This window comes from Sphaerodactylus townsendi, linkage group LG12, assembly GCF_021028975.2.
Source record: "Sphaerodactylus townsendi isolate TG3544 linkage group LG12, MPM_Stown_v2.3, whole genome shotgun sequence".
NCBI classification, from domain to species: Eukaryota; Metazoa; Chordata; class Lepidosauria; order Squamata; family Sphaerodactylidae; genus Sphaerodactylus; species Sphaerodactylus townsendi.
The window spans coordinates 21,913,620-21,935,279 of NC_059436.1; the positions used below are offsets into that span (position 1 = coordinate 21,913,620).

At 46.5% G+C, this 21,660-nt stretch overlaps 1 protein-coding gene across 1 annotated transcript; it reads right to left on the reverse strand.

The window, feature by feature from the left end:
* Positions 1–2,772: 2,772 nt before the first annotated feature.
* Positions 2,773–19,123, reverse strand: POU2AF1 (POU class 2 homeobox associating factor 1). Its single transcript, XM_048513573.1, has 5 exons — positions 19,039–19,123; positions 6,674–6,801; positions 6,256–6,298; positions 5,889–6,160; positions 2,773–3,087 (listed from the first exon to the last, which is right to left on the reverse strand). The coding sequence occupies exons 1-5, from the start codon at positions 19,052–19,054 to the stop codon at positions 2,773–2,775; spliced, it is 774 nt and encodes a 257-aa protein (XP_048369530.1). The 5' UTR covers positions 19,055–19,123.
* Between the last annotated feature and the right edge of the window lie 2,537 nt (positions 19,124–21,660).

Consider the following 21,660-nt stretch of genomic DNA (forward strand, 5'->3'; position numbering starts at 1 on the left):
CAACTGTTTGCAAGTGGATTTTGCTATTCCACACAGCTTCAAAGAGCACTGAAAGCAGTTTGAAAGTGCATTATTCTGCATGTGCAGAGTGAGCCCTAGAGATATTTAGGAGTGAAACTTGGCAAGGAGCTCAGAAAGGTGTAATGCCGAAGAGTCAACCCTCCAATGCAGTCATTTTCTCCAGGGGAGTTGATCTGTATAATCTGGCAATCAGTTGTCATTCCAGGAGCTCTCCATGCCTCACCTGGAGGTTCACCGTAGTTAAAAGGAGAATAAAAAGCATTGGAAGATTGTTTCTTGAATATATAATGCTTTAAAATGTATAAAAGGTTTCAGGTGCAGAGCCCACTGGGAGGTTCACAACAGCCACTGTGACACTCATCAATTTGGCCCAAAGAAATGGCTAAGACATCTAAGTTTTACTCCTGGAGAAGAGCCCGGGGTTTCTGTAGTGAGAGCCAGTGTGGCGTAGTGGTTAAGAGCAGTGGAGTCTAATCTGGAGAACAAGGTTTGATTCCCCACTCCTCCACGTGAGCGGCAGACTTGGGCCAGTCACAGTTCTCTCTGAACTCTCTCAGCCCCCACCTGCCTCACAAGGTGGCTGTGGTGGGGAAGGGAAGGTGAGATTGTAAGCAGCGTTGAGACTCCTTAAAGGCTGAGAAAAGCAGGATATAAAAATTCCTCTCTTCTTCTGTGAAATGTTTGCATTTTAGGAAGGAGCAAGGAATGCATATCCTCTCTGTCCAGCCTCATGAAATACATTTCTTTTTCAGTTCCTTTATAGTTCCTTTCATTGCTCATTATTTCTTGCTGCTCTGACAGGACATCAGGCTGAAACCCCCCCCCCCCCCCCCGCCGCTAATGTGCATTCAGGGACTACAATTGTCTTCTTCTGGTAGCCGTTTTTCCTTATCATCAACAGATCTGTACCTGAAAAGAAGGCTTGGCTCTCTCCCCTGACAGGCAGCAGGGCCCGCTGAAGCCTCACACTGCTGCTCTCAGCAAAACTGAGAGGTGCAAACCTTCCCTCCTGCTGGAGCAAGGGGTGCCAGCTGTACTACCTGGAAATTGGGGGAGGGCAGAGGTGTGGTGTGGGGAGGGACAATGCCATAGAGCCCATGGGGAAACTCCACTGCAAAGCAGACAGCCACACGGCAACAAGTGCAGCGTCCACCCTTCGAAGCTGCCCTTTTCTCCAGGGGACCAGAGGTGGGATCCAGCAGGTTCTCACCAGTTCCCAAGAGTGGGTTACTAATTATTTGTGTGTGCCGAGAGGGGGTTACTAATTGGGTCTGCTTTTCCGTTAGAAATGTATTTCATGATGCTGGACAGAGAGAATAGGCATTCCTTGCCCCTTCCTAAAACGCAGGAGCAGCAGTGGCGTAGGAGGTTAAGAGCTCGTGTATCTAATCTGGAGGAACCAGGTTTGATTCTCCACTCTGCCGCCTGAGCTGTGGAGGCTTATCTGAGGAATTCAGATTAGCCTGTACACTCCCACACACGCCAGCTGGGTGACCTTGGGCTAGTCACAGCTTCTCGGAACTCTCTCAGCCCCACCTACCTCACAGGGTGTTTGTTGTGAGGGGGGAAGGGCAAGGAGATTGTAAGCCCCTTTGAGTCTCCTGCAGGAGAGAAAGGGGGGATATAAATCCAAAACTCTTCTTCTCTTCTCCCTTCATTAGGTCCAAAAATCATAAAGTCCTGTTGTTTCCTATGTGGCTGGTTAGCGAAGGTAGAAAATGGGATAATTCTCCCTGTTGGGCTGTTTTAAAAACATGTTTTAGTAATATGGTAAAGTTCCTTGTTTAAGGAAAGTATCCTTCTTTTGATTTCTAGAAACAAAATTAAGTATTTGAAAGTATTAAGTATTTGTCAGGCAGTCAATTAGAGGAGAAGTAGTTGTTTCTGTTGGCAGTAGACGATAGGACTTGCTATAATGAGTTTAAATTATGGGCAGAAAGATACCAGCTAGAAATTAGGAACTTTTTTTTTTTACAGTAACAGAGACATTATTAATGCCCCGCTCCTGGAATGCCTGGCCACACCCCAGTCGTGCCCCGCCCAGCCCCATTGGTTCTATGCCACTGATTGAATCCCACCACCATGGTTACTAAAACTTTTGGATCCCACCACTGACCTGATCTTTCTAGTCTGGAGATCAGATATGGTCCTAGGAGGTCTCCAGGCCCCACTGGGGGGCTGGCAGTCACTACTTTTGGCAAATACCCAGTACATTTGGAAATGAAAGGGACTCCCCAGATGTTGGCATGGGGGGGAATGGCACCCAAGGCAAAACCTGCTCTGAGTGCCCCCCACTCTCCACCACCACTCCCATGCCCCACTTACCTGGCTGGGCTGCTGCTGGGCGCCCCTCGGCCCCCCTGCACCAGGCTGTTCCTTCAGCCAGCGGAGTTTCCGCCGGCCAGCCTGGTGCAGCAGGGCCGAGGGGTTCCCAGCAGCGGCCCAGCCAGGCTGCTCCTTCGGCCAGCAGCTCCACTGGTGGCTTCTGCTCCCGCGACGGAGCAGCCTGGCAGAACGAGGCCAAGGGGGAATGTGTGGGGGCGATTCTCCACTCCCCACATGACCAACTGGCATGCACCTGGAGACACATGACCCCACATGTCCCCGTGAACACTCTGCCGCTGGCACCTCCTCATTGATATTTATGAGGCCATGGGGGGAAATTCAACACAAAAGGAAGCCTGCTTGCACATCCTTCCTTGAAACACAGGACAAAATCCAGACCCTCCTAATCACGCTGATACGCCGGTTTTAAAGTCCTTCAACGGGGAGACTGTTGCTTAAATCGTAGGCGCCGTTGTTTTCGTCTTGCAAGAGGAGCTTCTCGATGGTCAGCGTGCCCATCTCCTTCTGCGGATCCTCCAGCTCCTGGGGGACTGTTTCAGGCACCGAAACAGGAGGAGGAACAAACTGGGAGGGGCCTGGGAGGGCAGTCGAAGCGGGCGGGTATTGAAGAGAAGGGGCTGGCAACGTTGAGATGGGTTGAGTCCACGGGAAGTAGCTCAGGGGCGGTTGCTGGTCCATTGCGTCCAGGTGAGGCACCACAGCCGGAGTGGAGGGTCTCGCCTGTTTGAGAAAATGCGCAAAGCCGTCAAATGAAAAACATTGCTAATCTGTGCAAGAAAAGTCTCAGGCCGTTGAAGTGAAAGGGCTGTTTTCTCCTATCAGAGCCTGTTAGTTTCCTGGGTTGGAAAATTCCTGGTGATTTTTTGGGGGGCAGGGGGTGGTGGATCACAGCGGAGGCCAAGTTTGGGGAGCACAGTATAATGCTGTAGAGCCAAGGCAGGTATTTTTTCTGGGGAAACTGATCAGCAGAGTTTAAAGCGGAGTCACTCTGGTAAGATGAGAAGGTCTATAGTCTTCTTGCACTCACTGCAGCCTCCTACCACTCTTGGAAAAGAATACTCTCCACGCAAAATGTTCTTTCCATAGGAAGGTTTTACTTTAGCAGTTGCAAAATTACCCAAGTCTATTCTATTCAAGACTATAAGACTATACAGAACTCTTCAGCAAGAACACAGTGAACACACACTGAACTTAACACTCTGAACTCAGACTCAGACTCTTTCTGAACTTAGCATATACAAAGCATTCAACAGGCAGGATACTTTTCCCCCACCCCGGCAACAGCCTCTCATTGGTCTAGAGTCACAGTTGAACTCACCAATCATGTTAAAAGTTAACTGTAGCTCCTTCACGCTAGAATGACTGTCTCCGGCCTCTTTGTTGGACAAACTTCTGCTAACTATATCATGACAAAACTGATCTTTGTGATCTGGAGATCAGTTGTAAGCCTGCGAGATCTCCAATCCTTAACTGGAGGCCAGCACCCTGTCCATCAGTTTAGATCTGGTTGAGAAGACTATTTCCTACCCCAAGGGGCAGGTTCTTCTCGGTGGTAGCAACTAGCCTTTGATATTTGATTTAATAGTTTTTCTGCTGAGTCATTTAGATTGCAGGCCTTGTTTCTTTATACTGGATTTCTACTGAGGTTTTAAACATTTATTTTCTAAGCGGTGGTTTCTGAATCATTTATTTATAGTAGATTTCTATCCTGCCCTTCAAGTACACCCGAAAACATTACAGTAAAAACATCATCATAAACATATAAAATATCCTAAAAACAAACCTAACCACAATCAAAACCAATACCCACAACTCCCATCCTAACTTCCCCCCCACACATACACACATGTGTATGGCAGGTTGCAAAAAAGCCGGTGCACTGGGAGTAGGGGGCATCAATCACTCAAAAGCCTGGGGGAAAATTGAGGTCTTAACCAGGCGTCGAAAGATGTACAACATCTGCGCTTGCCAGACCTCTAATGGGGGGGACATTCCATCAAGTGGGGGCTATCGCAGAGAAAGCCCTCCGTTCAGCACCAAGGTCAGTCCATATGGCAGAAGGTGCTCCCATAGATAGTCTGGTCCCAAGCTGTTGTGCCAAAGAGATGTTATTATTTGATACTACCTCTTAGCGATGGATTGAGCCTCTAAACCACAGATGTCAAACTCGTGGCCCTCCAGGTGTTATGGACTACAGTTCCCATCATCCCCTGCCAGCATGATGCTGGCAGGGGATGATAGGAACTGTAGTCCATAACACCTGGAGGGCCACGAGTTTGACACCTATGCTCTAAACAATGATAAGGTTCCTTTTTTTGGCTCGTTTCCCTAGAGAGCCAATAGAAGCCGACCAACCTGACTACAGATTTCACTGTTTACTAAACATTTCTACACTATACAGCTAGTTCCATTGTTCAAAATGGGTTTATTCTGCTCTCTGTGTGTGTGTTTGGGGGTGCTTATATAAAACACCTTGAGTGCCATTTGGTGATGGCAAACTATATGAAGAAAATTATTATTAATTGCAGTTGAAAATGCGGCTGTATCCCAACGTTGTGAAAATATTGTGCAGCAAACCAAAAGCTGAAATATATCATCCAGGCCTCTCTGCTGATATTCAAATCTGATATTTGATATTCTGGGTAGATAGACAGAACAATGGGATTTATAGCCGTCTTCCGTTACAACAGCTCAAATATTGTGAATCAAAACCATGGGACTTCTTTGCTTAGTCGAGGCTCCGGGTAAGCTGAGCCTTTCATTATTCTGCAGTTGAAAATAACTATATCTTAAGAGTCCTTCAGTACATGAAGCTTAATACCATTTGTGTTTCAACTAACAGCATAGGAGTTTTGTTCCCCCAAATTTTCCTCAGAATCATCCAAGATTTAAAATGCGGATGTTGAACATTCACCAGATAATATTCAAATATTCACTGGCCATTCACAATTTCACAGTCTCCTGCCAGGCAGGAGAAAAGCAAAATGCAAATGTTCTAAATAATATTTGGTAATGATATAAATTATAATACTTGATCATTGATAATGGTGCGATTTTGATGGGGGTGGGTGGGAAATTCACATTCGAATTCTGCATATAGGCACACCAGAAGACCTGCAGGAGAAGATCTTTCAGCAGTTGTCCTTTGGACCCCCTTAAATCTTTCTCAGCAGCTCTGTTGTGGGTGCCTAGTCCATCTGAGATAGTGTTGCCAACTGAAGCTGCACCCTGGCAGGGGAATTCAAGATGCAGGCAATTTGGTGGGCACCAACTTGTGATGTCACTTCCGGTGTGAAACTGGAAATGACATCATTGCATTGGAGTGACATTCTAAGATTCTCCCAAGCCTCATAGAGTCAAATCACCCACCTCCACTTTTCCCCACCACCTTGTTGGGCAGTGGCAGGAACAAGTGCTGAAGGTCAATATAATCTGAAAACCCTGTGGGGGTGCCATCAGTCAGCTGCAATTGGTGGCACTTTCGACCGACCAACCAAATGTGCACACTTGTGCCAACTTACCGCAAAGTTCGTGATCAGTGGCTGAGATGCGTAGGTCAGTACTGAAGATGTTCCCACAAGCGTATAACTGGGGCACATGGACTGAACATACATATCCGCCGTGTAAGGACAGCTGACTGCTTCGTGAGACACATAATCGGGGTAGGTGGTCCACTGGGTCAAAGGCTGTAAAGAGGTGGGCACGGGCTGTGCCAGCCACCCCGAGTAGAGTGACGTTTCGTCAGTAATGGGCAATGAAGAAGCCACCAAGTCTGATTCCGTGCAGGCCTGACCTGCGATAAAGACCAACAGTGAAAGTTCACCAAAGAGAGGACCAGAAATCAAAACAGTGAACTAAAGGGCGGGGGGAGAATTATGAAAACGTTACCAGCGGGTGCATAAGATGGAAGAGGCTGATGGGGGAAAAACACCTACAGGAAAAGAAGAGATTGGCATCAGGTGTTTAAGCAAGATACAAATACCAGAAACATGATTACTCAGAGGCCAAAGAGGAAACTTCTCTCAGCATTTTTCAAAGCCTGATGAACTCCAAAGCAAGCACAAGAAGCAGTGAACATAAATGGTTTGGAGAACGGAGAAGGGATACTTCTGGCACCATCTTTTCTTTTCCACTCTCATGTGTTCCGGTGGCTTGCTTAAGTCCTGGAGCAAATGTCAGTCTCAGGCACGTTGCAATTTTGCCTCCTTGAGAAGTTCTGGAAAACTCCCTTCCAGATCGATTTTTAATCCGCCATCCCCAATATGGCTGCTAGGATAGCTGACATCACAAAATCTGCGTTTCTTACCGTGGTTCCTGCAGCCACGTTTGTGTTCTGAACGCTTCCACGTTTTCGCTTCAGAAGCTCTTTCACTGGCTCTTTGACACGGACACCTTGATAGGGGCGTGGCAGGGGTGGGTGCTCAAGTGTAGAAGCTAAGGGGGGAAAAGAAGAGTTTGTGCTAAGCAAGAATCACACCAAAAGTTCCTTTGAACATGTGCAGAGTCCGTTCCCCACAAACCCAAGCTTGAATGTTGATTGTTGAATGTTGACTTCTAGGCTGTGAGAGGTGTAGATTTCTTTGTGGATTTGGATGAAGCTTATTTCAAAATCAAGATTTTGAACATTTTCTTCCAAAGTTTTAATGGCCGGCATTAGCAAACGTCAAAGCTTGCATTTCAGACCATTTCACAAAATTTCTGGTCATTTTCTCTGTGCTTGTATCTTATCGGGGTAACTTTTAGGGCCAGCAGTGTAAACTGAATTGAATCTGGTTTGGCTATACTGGCTTCAACCACAGGATCCTGAGAATTGTCATTTGGGCAAGCATTGAGGATGCTTTGTTGGAGGACAATAAACATATTGTATTTATTCTCTTCTTTTGTATTTAATTCATTTACATTCTGCTATTATTCCTAGTAGAGTCCCTCAAAGGATCTTGTATCATTCTCTTCTTCTCCATTTTATCCTCACGACAACCCTGTGAGGTAGGTTAGGCTGAGAGAATGTGAAGAAGAATAATTTGGATTTATACCCCACCTTTCTGTCCTGTAAGGAGACTCAGGGTGGCTTACAAACTCCTTTCCCTTCCTCTCCCCACAACAGACACCTTGTGAGGTAGGTGAGGCTGAGAGAGTTCTGAAGAATTGTGACTAATCCAAGTTCACCCAGCAGGAATGCAGGAGTGTGAAAACACATCTGGTTCACCAGATAAGCCTCTGCCACTCAGGTGGAGGAGTGGGGAACCAAACCCAGTTCTACAGGTTAGAATCCACCTGCTCTCAACCACTATACCACAGTGGGTTTTACAGGTTTTATAGTTGCTAGGGTGTGCTGTTTTGGAATCCTGATGAATGACGAAGTTGGGAACTGCTATAAATGCATAGCGTGCCACGCAGCTATGCACTCATGTTTCCGTAACCGGGAAGGTTACAGGTTACAGGGCTGAAGCTATTGAACTGTTAAGACTTCCTCTGCGCTGCCTGGTCTGTAGCCAAACCCAAAGCCATTCTGAAGTCTTGCTACAGCATGAGTCACAAGGAAATATAATTCAGATTTGTTCCTATCTGAAACTGTTAAGCGTTATCACACGTGAAGCATTTTGCGGTATCAAAGTGCCACGGCATCAAAGCTCAGGAAATCTGTGAAATTTAGATTCATGGCCACATTTGCTTTGCATACCCCAAAGGGTAACTCCCCTCCCCAGCAGCAACTTGACAAATAGGCCAAGGCTGAAATACAAGAGGAGTCCAAATGCATTCAAGGTCTGATAAGTCCAAATCAGCCTCATAGTTATGTAAGGTACCAAGTACTCAAACACAGTTCAAGATCTCTGTAGAAGCAGAAGGTTGAGAAGTCCCACTGACCATAATAGACCTACTTGAATGCTTCAAAAGAAGTCCACACCGAGTCACATATCAGACTATCATGCTGCTAGTGAACTCCAGACTCTGGGAGTTATAACAGACAGTATTTTAGTCTGTTTTTGTCTAACAGTAACAAAGAAGCAATTAGCACATTTAGCAAATTACCTTGAAATATGGGTAAGAATAAATTAATGTTGATAAGCTTCAAGGGGTAGAGGAGAAAAGAGAAACAATCGATAAGGTATAGAAAAAAATAACATTATAATTAGATTGTATAAGAAACATCTGTACTTGTAAAAGTATTCTCCTTTAAGTTATTAAACTTAGGATAAGTGGGACAAATTCTGAAAGGCATGTCTCTTGATGGTTTGGTGGGCAATCCATTTGTGTAACAAATGAATTTGAATTTGTGTACATGGTGTTGTATTTTGAATTTGATAAGTTGTCAACTGGTTGTGGTTGTAAGCTATTGACTGACTGTGGGTTAGGGTTAGGGTTAGGGTTAGGGTTAGGGTAGGAAGCACTGGAGCCCGTGGGGGAAGGCCGGCAGGAGGCTATCTATGTCCTGGCCTTGGGACACTCAGCTTCAATTCTTTCGCACCTCTTTCTTTCACACATTCTCTGGGAAAACGGGAGGGGGAGAATCAAGGCCCAACAAGGGGATAAATGCCACTGTAGGCCACGTCCCTCAGAACTGGCTTCCTTTGGTGATGAGTGCTTGATGCCAACTCAATAAATACTGGTCCAAGACCTAACACTGAGGCAGCTTCATGGGATGCAATGCCCCCTCCTTCCTGGGTATTTTTCTAGACTGTAATAATTGTTTGAGGTCTGAGAGCCAAACACTAGAAAGCTATCATGGTCGCCGGCCCCTGACAAGAATATCTCTTTTAGGGCTGCAAGTTAAACATGGCTGGCTGGTCTTTAAAAAGAACAGCCACCTTGCCAGGAACACCCAAGCAGCATCCCTCCGCACCTGGGCAACCTGGCAAGGTAGAGCTGCGCTGGGCAGATGAATGGCTCTGTCACGGTTTGTGCAAACATTGACTCCCGAAGGAGCAGAGAGGAGTCTGGCTGCTGTCTTGTTTTTGCCAGGAGAGGGAACGTAATTAATTGCTATCCAGGAGAGGGAATGTTTGAGCACGACTCCCCAAAATTCCCCAAAATGTTCAAAATATCAACAGTCTCTATCAACATACTTAGCCAGTTTCCGAGGAGCGTGTCTCTCACGTTCTGCCTCAGAAACTTCATAAGCCCGGTGGAACACTCAGGCGAGATGACAAGAGTCCTAAGCTGGAGAAACAGACTCTGCTGCTTTCAGAGAGGGAGACCGCAGCTTGAAACGCTCCCCACCAGTGGTGGGATCCAAAAATTTTAGTAACAGGTTCCCATGGTGGTGGGATTCATACTGTGGCGTAGCGCCTATGGGGCTGGGCTGGGCATGATGGGGGCGTGACCAGGCATTCTGGGGGTGGGGCATTCCTGGGCGGGGCTATGGCAAGGACGCAGACGCTGCGCCGGTCCTTGGGCGGGAAACGAATGCACGCAGGCGCAGGCTGCCACACACACCAGTGCACCTCCTGCTAGACTGCTTCAAGTTCTGTGCACTACTGCTGAGAGGAGGGGCGTAACTAAGGCAAAAATCACATGGCAAAATCACCAATGAGTAACCCCCTCTCGGCACACACAAATAATTAGTAACCTACTCTCGGGAACCTGTGAGAACCTGCTGGATCCCACCTCTGCTCCCCACATAACATAAAAGAACTCCCTGCAAGCAGCAAATGACTGCATTTTCTCCCCCTCCTCACCTTTGAGGTGTTAGTTGTTTAATTCACAGGGTGGGTTTTTTTTAAACCTGAGTATAAGGAAGTGCTTGAAAATTACATTCCCACACCAGCGCTCTAAAAAGGAAAAGCCCATTCTATTTCCTTATGTTTTGGTGGGTTTCTTGCTCCAGGGTTGCCATCTTTGGGTTGGGACACCCCTAGAAATTTGGTGGTGGAGTCTGAGGAGGGTGGGGTCTGAGGAGGAGAAGAACTTCAATAGGGCATAATACCATAGAGTCCACCCCCTCTAGCAGCCATTTTCTTCTGGGGAACTGATCTCTATGGTTTGCAGATCAGTTGCAGTTCTGAGAGATCAAGCCATAAATTGCTCTGGCCAATAAGCTCAAGCAGGTCTCTGGCCATAATGAGTTTTAAGGTTGCCGGCAACCTTGATGCGGGGCTTGGGGATCTCCCAGAATTACGACTGCTCTCCAAACTACAGTTCAATTCCTCTGGAGCAGGGGTCTGCAACCTGCAGCTCTCCAGATGTTCATGGACTACAATTCCCATCAGCCCCTGCCAGCATGGCCAATTGGCCATGCTGGCAGGGGCTGATGGGAATTGTAGTCGATGAACATCTGGTGAGCCGCAGGTTGCAGATCCCTGCTCTGGAGAAAAAGACTGCTTTGGAGGCCAGACTCTATGGCTGATTCCGCATGGGCCAAAAACAGCGGTGTGAAAACAGTGTGAAAACAGTATAAACCCCTTTACACCGTTTTAAACCCATTTACACCATTTTCGCACTGTTTTCACACTGCTGTTTTTGGCCCATGCAGAATCAGCCTATGGCATTTAAACCATGTTGAGGACCCTCTGGTCTCTAAACCCTGCTCTCCCCAGCTTCACTTCCAAATCTTTAGAAATTTCCCAACCCAGAATTAGCAACCTTTTGAATCTAACACTGATCCTGGCCAAGAGGGCAGCCAGGCTGGACATGGAGTTGATGCCCTTTGGAAATACCCTCCAACCAAATCCCCTTAACTTCTTCTTTTCCAGTTCGCTGAAAGTGGACTTTTTAACTTTCAGATGAATCACAGCAACTGCCCAATGGCAGCGCATTGACGATTGGGGAAAGCTGACACGCTCAGGCGGCGGCTTCTTCGCCTCCGCCTCTGTCATCAGGAGTTGTCAGGAGACAAATCCATCACTGGGGCAGGGCAAAGCCACGGCAAACATTTATTTTCTTCCCTCCTCTTGCTTTTCTAATTTAATCACTTTCAAACACGTGCACACCATTTAGTTTTTTTTTAAAAAAAAGAAATAAACATTGGGAAGTTACAATGGGAACCTTTTCCTGTTTGCAAAACAACTGACAAAACAAACATTCAAAGACCAAAAGGGTGTGGTGACAAAGTATATGTTTGAAAGAAAGCCCACGTCTTTGATAAGAACAAACCAACTGGGGGATCTTGGCTCATAGATTTGAGAAGGGGCGAAAAGACAGCATTGCCCAATTTCTCACACCTTCGTTTTTGTTTAAAGAAAAGCAACCATGCTTGACTTTGTATATACAGATCTGATCCCTTGAACACAACAGCAATGTGGATGCATTCAAACTCTGGAGTTCTCTTCAAGAGTACTGAGGACACATCCACAGCACACATTTTGGGTGGCTTCACATATAGGGTTGCCAGCCTCCAGGTGTGGAGGTCAGCTGTAATTCTAGGGGATCTTCACCCCCACCCCCACCCCCACCCCCAACTGTATGTTGGCAGCCCAATTCCCATGGGGTCTCTGCTTGGTAAGTAGCCAGACAAGTGAGATAACTAGGGTTGGCAATTCAGGTAGCCCGAATCGCCGAATATGCCTGAATCAGGGCCGTTTTGGGCATATTCGGGCCACATTCGGCCCGAATACAATGGCCCCGAATACGAGCTGATCTGAATACAAAGTATTCGAATCGGCTTGTTGACATTCAGAATTTGGCGGCATTTGAGGATCGTTTAAACAGTTGGAACAATTGGAATTGGGACAGAAAGACTAAACATTGGAACAGACCTTCAAGAGCCATTCAGTATAGACACATCTTTGAAGAGGAGTTCTGTGCTATCGAGAATGTCACCAAACTGGGGTCCTCAACTTCCCAGGGCACCTCTCGAGAACAGGGCAAAAGAAAACTCCGCTGCCTTGGATGGAGTCTTGGAGCTGGATTCCTCCCTGACCTCCGAAGCACCTGCTCCCGATTTGGCTGGCACACTAGAGAGTATCAGGTAGCATCTGTGGGAATAGCTTCTACCTTGTCCTCTGGTGTCAGCTCAATGCTACATCAATAGGCAAAAGATAAATAAAACTTCTTTCCTTGGTTGTCAATCGCTCCATCGCCTTGCCTGTAAAGCCTGCAGCCTCAATTTGACGCCATTGGCATCTCCCGTAACACTCTGATCCGCTCTCTGCGCCAACGCATGTCAAGGCTTGTCTGCGGGAAAGAGTCTGTGCGGTGGACACAGTCACTTTCCCAAGGAATTGCACAATAATTTGCCCCCGTTGGAGCAAAGCTGGCAATTAGAGCCAGCAAGGAACGGTTCCAAGTACGACCTCAATTTTGGGGTTAAATTGGGGCAGGGTGCTTCGATAGACATTTCACCCAGTGCCAAGATGCTGAGCAAACAGGCAGGAGTGTTTGCGCTGAGATCAAAAGCCTGTCAGTGAAAACAACGCAGGCTGGAGCATTCTGCATGGGACTCCCAGGGGCGCACGGGATGCCGGGAAGCAGGAGTCCAGCAGCATTTTTAAGACTAGCAGCTTTTATTCTGGCATGCAACTCAGTGAGTCAGAGCTCGCTCCTTCAGATGCTACAGGAAGGAAATCGTTTTGGAGATTTTTACAAGAAAAATCAGAAAGGACGAGGAGTGGGCCAGAGAAAGGCCTGGTGTGAATAATTTCTTCTGATTTCCTGTATCTGACTGACAGCCCCATCCAGGGGAGGGGGGCTGAATTGCACCATGGGAGTGGCACATGCTCGTGCCAGTGGATTTGCCCTCCCCAGGGTACTTACCCCAGTGGAAAGGCAGAAACGTCAGCAAAAGGCCATTGTCACACCTCCCATGCCACCACTAACCAAGTTGGCACAGCAGTGTCATGGGTGGAGGGAGTCCCGGGAATGGAGCTGATATTAGTTGGCTTCCATGCGGGGTTTGCGGCAGTTACCTCTTAGACCAGGGGTGGCCAACCTATGGTGCTCCGGATGTTCATGGACTACAGGGAATTGTAGTCCATAAACATCTGGAGCACCATAGGTTGGCCACCCCTGTCTTAGACTTATGCCACCCTTTTGGGTGGTGTACATTCATAGAGCCCAATGGAGGGCTCGCTGGCAGTGGGGATTTTTTTCTTTGCTGTTTGCCACCCCATCCCATTGGAAAGCCCTCTTGGAGGTGACAGGGTGGCATGGTTGCTGCACCCCGTCCTGCTGCCAGGGCTTTGGATGGGGCTGAAAGGGAGCTTTGAGTCTCCAAAGCTTATACTTTGGAAATCTGTTTGGATTTTACAAGTGCCTGGTTCATTCAGTCAAGCAAGAGTTAACTAGAAGCACATGAACTTCTGGAAAGATCTCTCTTTTCTTCTTCCAGCAAAAGAGGAAAGGCAGACACAAGGCACAGATAGACTTTACAGATACCCGGACTGAGCACTTGCATAGATAGAGTTTGCTGTTCTTACATTTAGTGTAACTTTATGTTGTTATCCAGTAGAGTTCTACAAAACAACACACTCGCACCCCTGCCCTGTCATTAACTCTACTAATTCTACTAAGTGGTTAAGAGCAGGCGCACTCTAATCAGGAGAACCAGGTTTGATTCCCTGCTCTGTCCCTTGAGCTGAGGAGGCTTATCTGGTGAGCCTGATTAGCTTGTGCACTCCAGCACAAATGCCAGCTGGGTGACCTTGGGCTAGTCACAGTTCTTTGGAGCTCTCTCAGCCCCACCTGCCTCACAGGGTGCTTGTTGTGGGGGGGGGGGGAAGGGAAAGGAGATTGTATGCCCCCTTTGTGTCTCCTTACAGGAGAGAAAGGGGGTATATAAATCCTCCTCCTCCTCTTCTTCTTAATTCATTGCAATACAACAAAATCTCGTTGCTCTTTATGGTGCTGCCAGACTTGAATGTTGCTTGTCTGCTGCAGTTCAACATAGCCACCCATGCGAAACTAGGATTCCTTGTGTATTGGGCTGCAACTGATATGGTTGTTACACACATAATGGCCAGAGCTTCCAGTCTCCCCTAGGGTACACACCCTGACGCATTAGTGCCGTGGTGGCGAACCTTTGGCACTCCAGATGTCATGGACTACAATTCCCATCAGCCCCTGCCAGCATGGCCATGGCACTAGTGAATACAGTTGTCAACCTCCATTGGTGGTTGCTGATCTCCTAGGATTACAATTGACCTTCACACTGGACAGATCAGTTCTCCAGGAGAAAAGGACCACTTTGGAAGGTGACCTTTATGACACTATACCCGGGAGAGGCTCCTCCCTTCCCCAAACTCCACCACCCCCAGGCTCCATCCACCCAAACTGCAAGTATTTCCCAAACCACACACTCACACCTGCTGCCACCTGTTGAGCTCTCTTTGTTATCCACAATACATGAGACAGTTTACACTTTAACAAAAACACTTCTCAGTGCAGCAGTTGGTTGATGAAGCCTGAGTGGACATCACTCACCCCACCAAGCGCTCCCAAGGCGACTTCGCCTGACTGGAGATACGGATGAACACTCAACGGGTATTACTGCTCAAAGCTTTCAGCAGTGTGCTCTGAGCCTCAGCTTCATCAGCTGGACAACCAGCTCACTTTGGGAGGTCATTAATTCATAGGGTCATAAAGATGCCAGCCTCCAGGTGAAACCTGGGGAAGCCCCTTTCCACACTACAGAGCTCACTGGAGAAAATGGATGCTTTGGGAGTGGAATCCAGGCTTTGTAGTCCACTGAGCCTCTGTCCTCCCAGGCTGCACCTCCAAACCTTCAGGAGTTTCACAACTTGGACCTGGCAACACTACCCCAATTCCAATCCCGGCTGGTGGCCAGGGAGGTCCACCATAAGTCGAAGTGACTCGATGGCACATAACACGCACACGGAGGCTCATTCCGCACATGCAGAATAATGCACTTTCAAACTGCTTTCAGTGCTCTTTGAAGCTGTGCGGAATGGCAAAATCCACTTGCAAACAGTTGTGAAAGTGGCTTGAAAATGCATTATTTTGCGTGTGTGGAAGGGGCCGGAGCTCTTCCGCTGGAGAAAAGGGTTCAACAATGGTCAGCCTAGCCATTTAGTTCTATCCTGGGCTCAGCATGGCTTGGGCTGAGCTTTACATTGCAGGCTCGAAGACAGCAGTTTAAAGCTGGATCCAGGCAAGCCAATCCTGGCACGAAATGGGTCTAGCTCAGTGTTCAACTGTGTCCCTGCTCCCAAACTCCACATGGAGTTCAGGCTGGGGTGCAGGGGGGGGGGGGTGGCAGCTCAGCAATGTGCCTCCAATGTGCTCCGGCCAAGTGGCCCCGGGCTTGAGCCCTCCCAGTTACGCTACTGCCTCCCCTGCCCAGTTTTACAGCTGAATTATATCCCTTTCGCCCATTACCAATTTTAAAAAAGTTTCCTAGGGGTGTGAGGGTGAAAGAAATGGCAGGGGGTGGGGAGCTGAGGTGAGAAAATGCACAGGAGTCTGTCACAAGGATACTCAATTGCCATTGCAAACACCTTGGTTAAATCGAGGATCGATCATTGCCATGTGGAAGTAGCCTGCCTACCGCTGTAGCCATTACCCCGCCAAACATAAGAACATAAGAACAAGCCAGCTGGATCAGACCAGAGTCCATCTAGTCCAGCTCTCTGCTACTCGCAGTGGCCCACCAGGTGCCTTTGGGAGTTCACATGTAGGATGTGAAAGCAATGGCCTTCTGCGGCTGTTGCTCCCGAGCACCTGGACTGTTAAGGCATTTGCAATCTCAGATCAAAGAGGATCAAGATTGGTAGCCATAAATTGACTTCTCCTCCATAAATCTGTCCAAGCCCCTTTTAAAGCTATCCAGGTTAGTGGCCATCACCACCTCCTGTGGCAGCATATTCCAAACACCAATCACACATTGCGTGAAGAAGTGTTTCCTTTTATTAGTCCTAATTCTTCCCCCCAGCATTTTCAATGAATGCCCCCTGGTTCTAGTATTGTGAGAAAGAGAGAAAAATTTCTCTCTGTCAACATTTTCTACCCCATGCATAATTTTATAGACTTCAATCATATCCCCCCTCAGACGTCTCCTCTCCAAACTAGAGAGTCCCAAACGCTGCAGCCTTTCCTCATAAGGAAGGTGCTCCAGTCCCTCAATCATCCTCGTTGCCCTTCTCTGCACTGTTTCTATCTCTTCAATAGCCTTTTTGAGATGTGGTGACCAGAACTGAACACAGTACTCCAAGTGTGAGTAATGCACCACGCTTCTTTATATAAGGGCATGACAATCTTTGCAGTTTTATTATCAATTCCTTTCCTGATTATCCCCAGCATAGAGTTTGCTTTTTTCACAGCTGCCATACATTGAGTTGACATTCCCATGGAACTATCAATTAAGACGCCCAAATCCCTTTCCTGGTCTGTGACTGATAGCACTGACCCCTGTAGCGTGTATGTGAAGTTTGGATTTTTTGCCCCTATGTGCATCACTTTGCATTTTGCTACATTGAACTGCATTTGCCATTTCTTAGCCCACTCACCCACCTAATTTATCAAGGTCGCTTGGAGCTCCCTTCTGCAATCCTTTGTGGTTCTCACCACCCTACATAATTTGGTATCATCTGCAAACTTGGCCACCACGCTACCCACCCCTACTTCCAGGTCATTTATGAATAGGTTAAAGAGCACTGGTCCCAATACGGATCCTTGGGGGACACCACTCCCCACATCTCTCCATTGTGAGAACTTCCCATTTACACCCACTCTTTGCTTCCTGTTTCTCAACCAGTTTTTAATCCATAGGAGGACTTCCCCTCTTATTCCTTCATTGCTGAGTTTTCTTAATAGTCTCTGGTGAGGAACTTTGTCAAAAGCCTTTTGGAAATCCAAGTAGACAATGTCCACTGGTTCCCCCTTATCCACATGCCTATTTACATCCTCAAAGAACTCTAGTAAGTTTGTAAGACAGGATTTGCCTCTGCAAAAGCCATGCTGACTCTTTCTCAGCAGGTTTTGCTTTTGTACATGTTTTATAATTTTATCTTTAATGACAGATTCTACTAATTTACCAAAGACAGACCTTCACTATTTGGTTACCATTTCACCCTTCTAAAAAGGCAAATGAGGGAAGGAAGGCAGCGTGGTATAGCTCAATATCATCAGATCTCAGAAGCTAAGCAGGGGCGATACTTGGAAGGGAGGAGAGTGAAGAAAACTCTGGCTGATTCCGCATGGCCCAAAAACAGCGGTGTGAAAATGGTGTGAAAACAGCATAAACCCTTTTACACCATTTTAAACCCTTTTACACCATTTTCACACTGTTGTTTTTGGCCCATGCAGAATCAGCCTCTGTGAAGGAAGGCAATGGCAAACCACCTCTGCTTCTTACTTTCCTTGAAAGCCCCTTACTGTGGAAGCCAGAAGTTGAAGGAGCTATATACCCACCCACAAAAAACAAATGCAAAGCAAAAAGAGAGAGAGACTTTCAAGTGGAAATTCTTTGGTTTGCTGCGACCATCTTTATGATAATGCATCATTTATGAATCATTTATTGACATTTAATTCATGGTGACTAATGCAGACAGAGGCACAGGAAATCTTCTCTGGTTAATAATTATACATGCTGGAAATTTACTTTCCTGCGCAATTACTGGTTACATTTTGTAGGTTCTCCATCTCTTTTTAGAACGAGGCTCTAATTTCATTGCCATCCTCTGTGCATCTTAAGTGCAGTCAGGTCAATTCCAACTCCTGGAGACCCTATGAATTAATGACCTCCAAAATATCCTATCATCAACAGACTTGCCCAGGCAACAGGTCTTGCAAACTGAGGGTTGTTGCTTTCTTTATAAGAGTCAGTCCATCTCTTGGGTCTTCCTGTTTTCCTGCTGCCTCCTGCTTTACCTAGCATCATTGTCTTTTCTCATAATGTGACCATATAGGACCATACATTTCAACTTGCCTTTTCAACTAGCAGCTCAACATAGCCTGTCCAGCTCTCCCCTTCCCTGTTATCTTCACTACAGTAATGTAGAGTACCCTGGGTTGTGTGAGAGGGTAGTTGCTGGTCCAAAACCATATTCAATGAGAACTAGAGCCCAAGACTATTTAAAGCCAGTGTGGTATAGTGGTTAAGAGCAGGTGGATTCTAGTCTGGAGAACCGGGTTTGATTCCCCACTCCTCCACCTGAGTGGCAAAGGCTTATCTTGTGAACCAGATGTGTTTCTGCACTCCTACATTCCTGCTGGGTGACCTTGGGCTTTTGGATTCCCAAAATGACAGATAAAATAATTGGTTAGGATGCAGATGACGAAGATTGTGCATTGCCTCCCTGCCACAATCTAGAGACAATAATTCCTCTCAAAGAATAATACTAAAGAAAGGAGCATTCCTCTGAGCATGTGCAAAGTACCCATGGTTTGTCAGTCAATAACCAGGTAGATGAAGGAGGCAAAGAATCTGGATCATAAGTAGCTGTCTCTGACATGCTTCAATTCCTGAATCTCCCCTTTCGTGTGGTGGATAGTTAAACTCAGAGGAGAAAAACTCTAAACCTGCCTTCATATTTGGACAGCAGCCCGTCGAATGGCATTTAGCAAGCTTGTAATTTTTCAGCCACAATTCCTAGCTTGTAAAATTTGAATGGCAACGAGCTACCACAAAGTGGGCCCAATGGCGTCCAAAGCACTTTGGACAATTAAATAGCAATGCAAATTATAAACATCTGTGGTTATTACTGCCCTAACAGCACTCAAGCGCCTTGTATCCATCAATGATAATTACATTTTTTTTTGGAAAAAGGGTCCAAAACTCACATTTTTGCCAGTGCATATTCTGTGCCAGTAGGAAGCCCTTTTCCCCTCGCTCTCTGTCTGTTTTTGGGGCTGCTCTTTGCTCTTGTATGGGATGATCGACTGTCCAGATGTTCCTTTCAGATTTTTTTAAAAAACCAGGTTGCCGCTGACGGGCATAACGTTGTCACATCCTCTTACCCACAAGCGCTAGAGATTCAACCTCCCCCCCACACACACACACACTCCTTTGCTGTGTGTTGCTCTTTGCCACAACACACAGCTGTTCCAAAGTGACAGTAACAGAGAAAATGTTGTGCATCAAAGACACTTTTTAATCAGAGGTGCTTTTTGCAAGTGCGCCCGAGAAAAACGGCCTCTCTTGGGAGTTTGTTCATCTTTGTTTTTTGTTGGACTCTTCATCTGAAAACGTCTTGGGAGGACTTCAATATACGGAGGGATCGAGAGCTAAAATCTTTTACTAACAGCAGTTGATGTGTCCTGTTATTTACACCAGATGAAGGATCTGGTCCAGAAACGTTCAGCCATTATTTCAAAGAGAGAACCAGTTTGGTTTTGGTTTTATTTTGGACTCTTCACAAGAATCTGGAGTCCCTTGGGGCTGCTTGACTGAGACTCAGAGAGGAAGCACCTGCGAGAACGTCACGCATCGTTGGACCAAAAGGCCATGTTAAAACGGAACATTTCCTATCAGAGAAGACAGTGGTCACTGTCTGGGGAACGGAGCGCCAGGCTGCCCAGATGTTAGTCAAGACTGGCTCTTGAAAATACAGAAATGTTCGGGAAACAAAACTGCCATGTCGGTTTCGGACGAGACTTGAGTACGCGATTGTTCATCTTGAGCATTTTGGGGCCTCATCTTCAGTGGCCGTGCTCCTGAGCCATCAACAGCACTCAGAAACCTGGTACAGAACAGTGCTGGTACATTATCTTCATCATTTTATGTACACATCAGAAAATTTTCTTCTGTGATATCTAAAAGGGGAGCTGCATTGGCCTGTGGCAGCCAGAACAAGCAAGAGTCTTGCTGCAGAAGTCCAGGTGCCTCTCGAGAGCTCTGCCTCCAGAGTTCTGAGCGATTTCTGAGACTTGGGTATGCAAATTGGGGTTGCCAACCTCCAGGTGAGGCCTGTAGATCTCCCAGAATTACAACTGATCTCCTAAGGAGATCACTTCCCTGCGAGCAAATGGCTGCTTTGGAGGGTGGGTGGGCTTTAACACATTTTTATCATGCTGAAATCCCTCCCCAAATCCTGACCTGTCTAGACTCCACTCTCGCCTCCTGATCTCCAGGAATTTCCAAAGCTGGAATTGGCAAATTCTGAGAGTGTTAAAAGCATTAATGATCCAGAGCCACTTTTGTGAAATGGACGATTTTGATGAGGAATTTAAAAGCATGGTAGAAGGGCTAGTTTGTGGGATTTTTACCCTTCAGTTTCTCTGTCTAAAAAGCTCCAAAGTCCATTTTAAAACAGTTTGAAAAACATCACATATAACACCACCTATGTACCCAGCGCCCATGAAAACGTCATTAATAATAAACAGCGACTGATAGAAAAACCTAAAATACAAGATACAGAGACCCAAAAAGATTGACATTAGCCAGCAGGTGGCACAGTTGTGATGGTATCCAAATTTTCAAATGTGCTCCGGAGCATGGGAAGAGTGCCTTTCTCTACTCACAGAGAAATCAGAGCAGAAAATCAGAGTATGGAAACTTGTTAGTCTCCTGGGAGAGAGGTTTTTATTGGGAATTTGAGAAACTCCACCAACTTAGTGTCTTGATCCTCACCTGGGATATGACACGCTTGCTTGCTCCCTTATATTATATTGGTTGGGTTTTTATGCCATCTTGAAATTATTAGTTTTAGTATTTATATCGTGCAATTGTATAATTTTGTATTGTTTGTATTGTTTGTTATTTATATTGAAATGTAAAGCTGCCTTGAGTCCTTTGGGAGATTGGTGGAGTATAAATGTAATAAATAAATAAATAAAATTTAGCGCTAGGGTCATTCCTGTGGGGCAAAAACAAATGTGATGAAGAACCTAAGTATCCTTCTATGCGTCAAATGCAAATTGCAGGCGCTTGAAGCCACGATTTGCCTTGAGGTAAGGGAGAAGAGATTTAACTTTTCATCCTCCTCTCAGTTTCATAATCTGAAAAGGGGCTCCCTGTTGTCATTTCAATGGGGGAAAGATGTGCTTTTACAAAATGTGTTTTTTCTTCAAAATGTTAATAGTGTGTACGGGTGGGGGGGAAGGAGGCAGAGTTTGGATTTATATTCCACCTTTCTCTCCTGTAAGGAGTCTCAGGGCATCTTACAGCCCCTTCCTGTCCCCACAACAGACACCTTGTGAGGTAGGTGGGGTTGAAAGAGCTCTGAGAGAACTGTGACAGGACCCAGGTCATCCAGCAGGCTTCTTGTAGAAGAAGAGGAGTTTGAATTTATAAACTGCTTTTCTATCCTGCAAGGAGTTTCAAAGCGACTTACAAACTCCTTCCCTTCCTTTCCACACAATAAATACCTTGTGAGGTAGGTGAGGCTGAGAGAGTTCAGAAAGAACTGGGACTAGCCCAATGTCACCCAGCAGGCTTCATGTGGAGGAGTAAGGCAAACAACC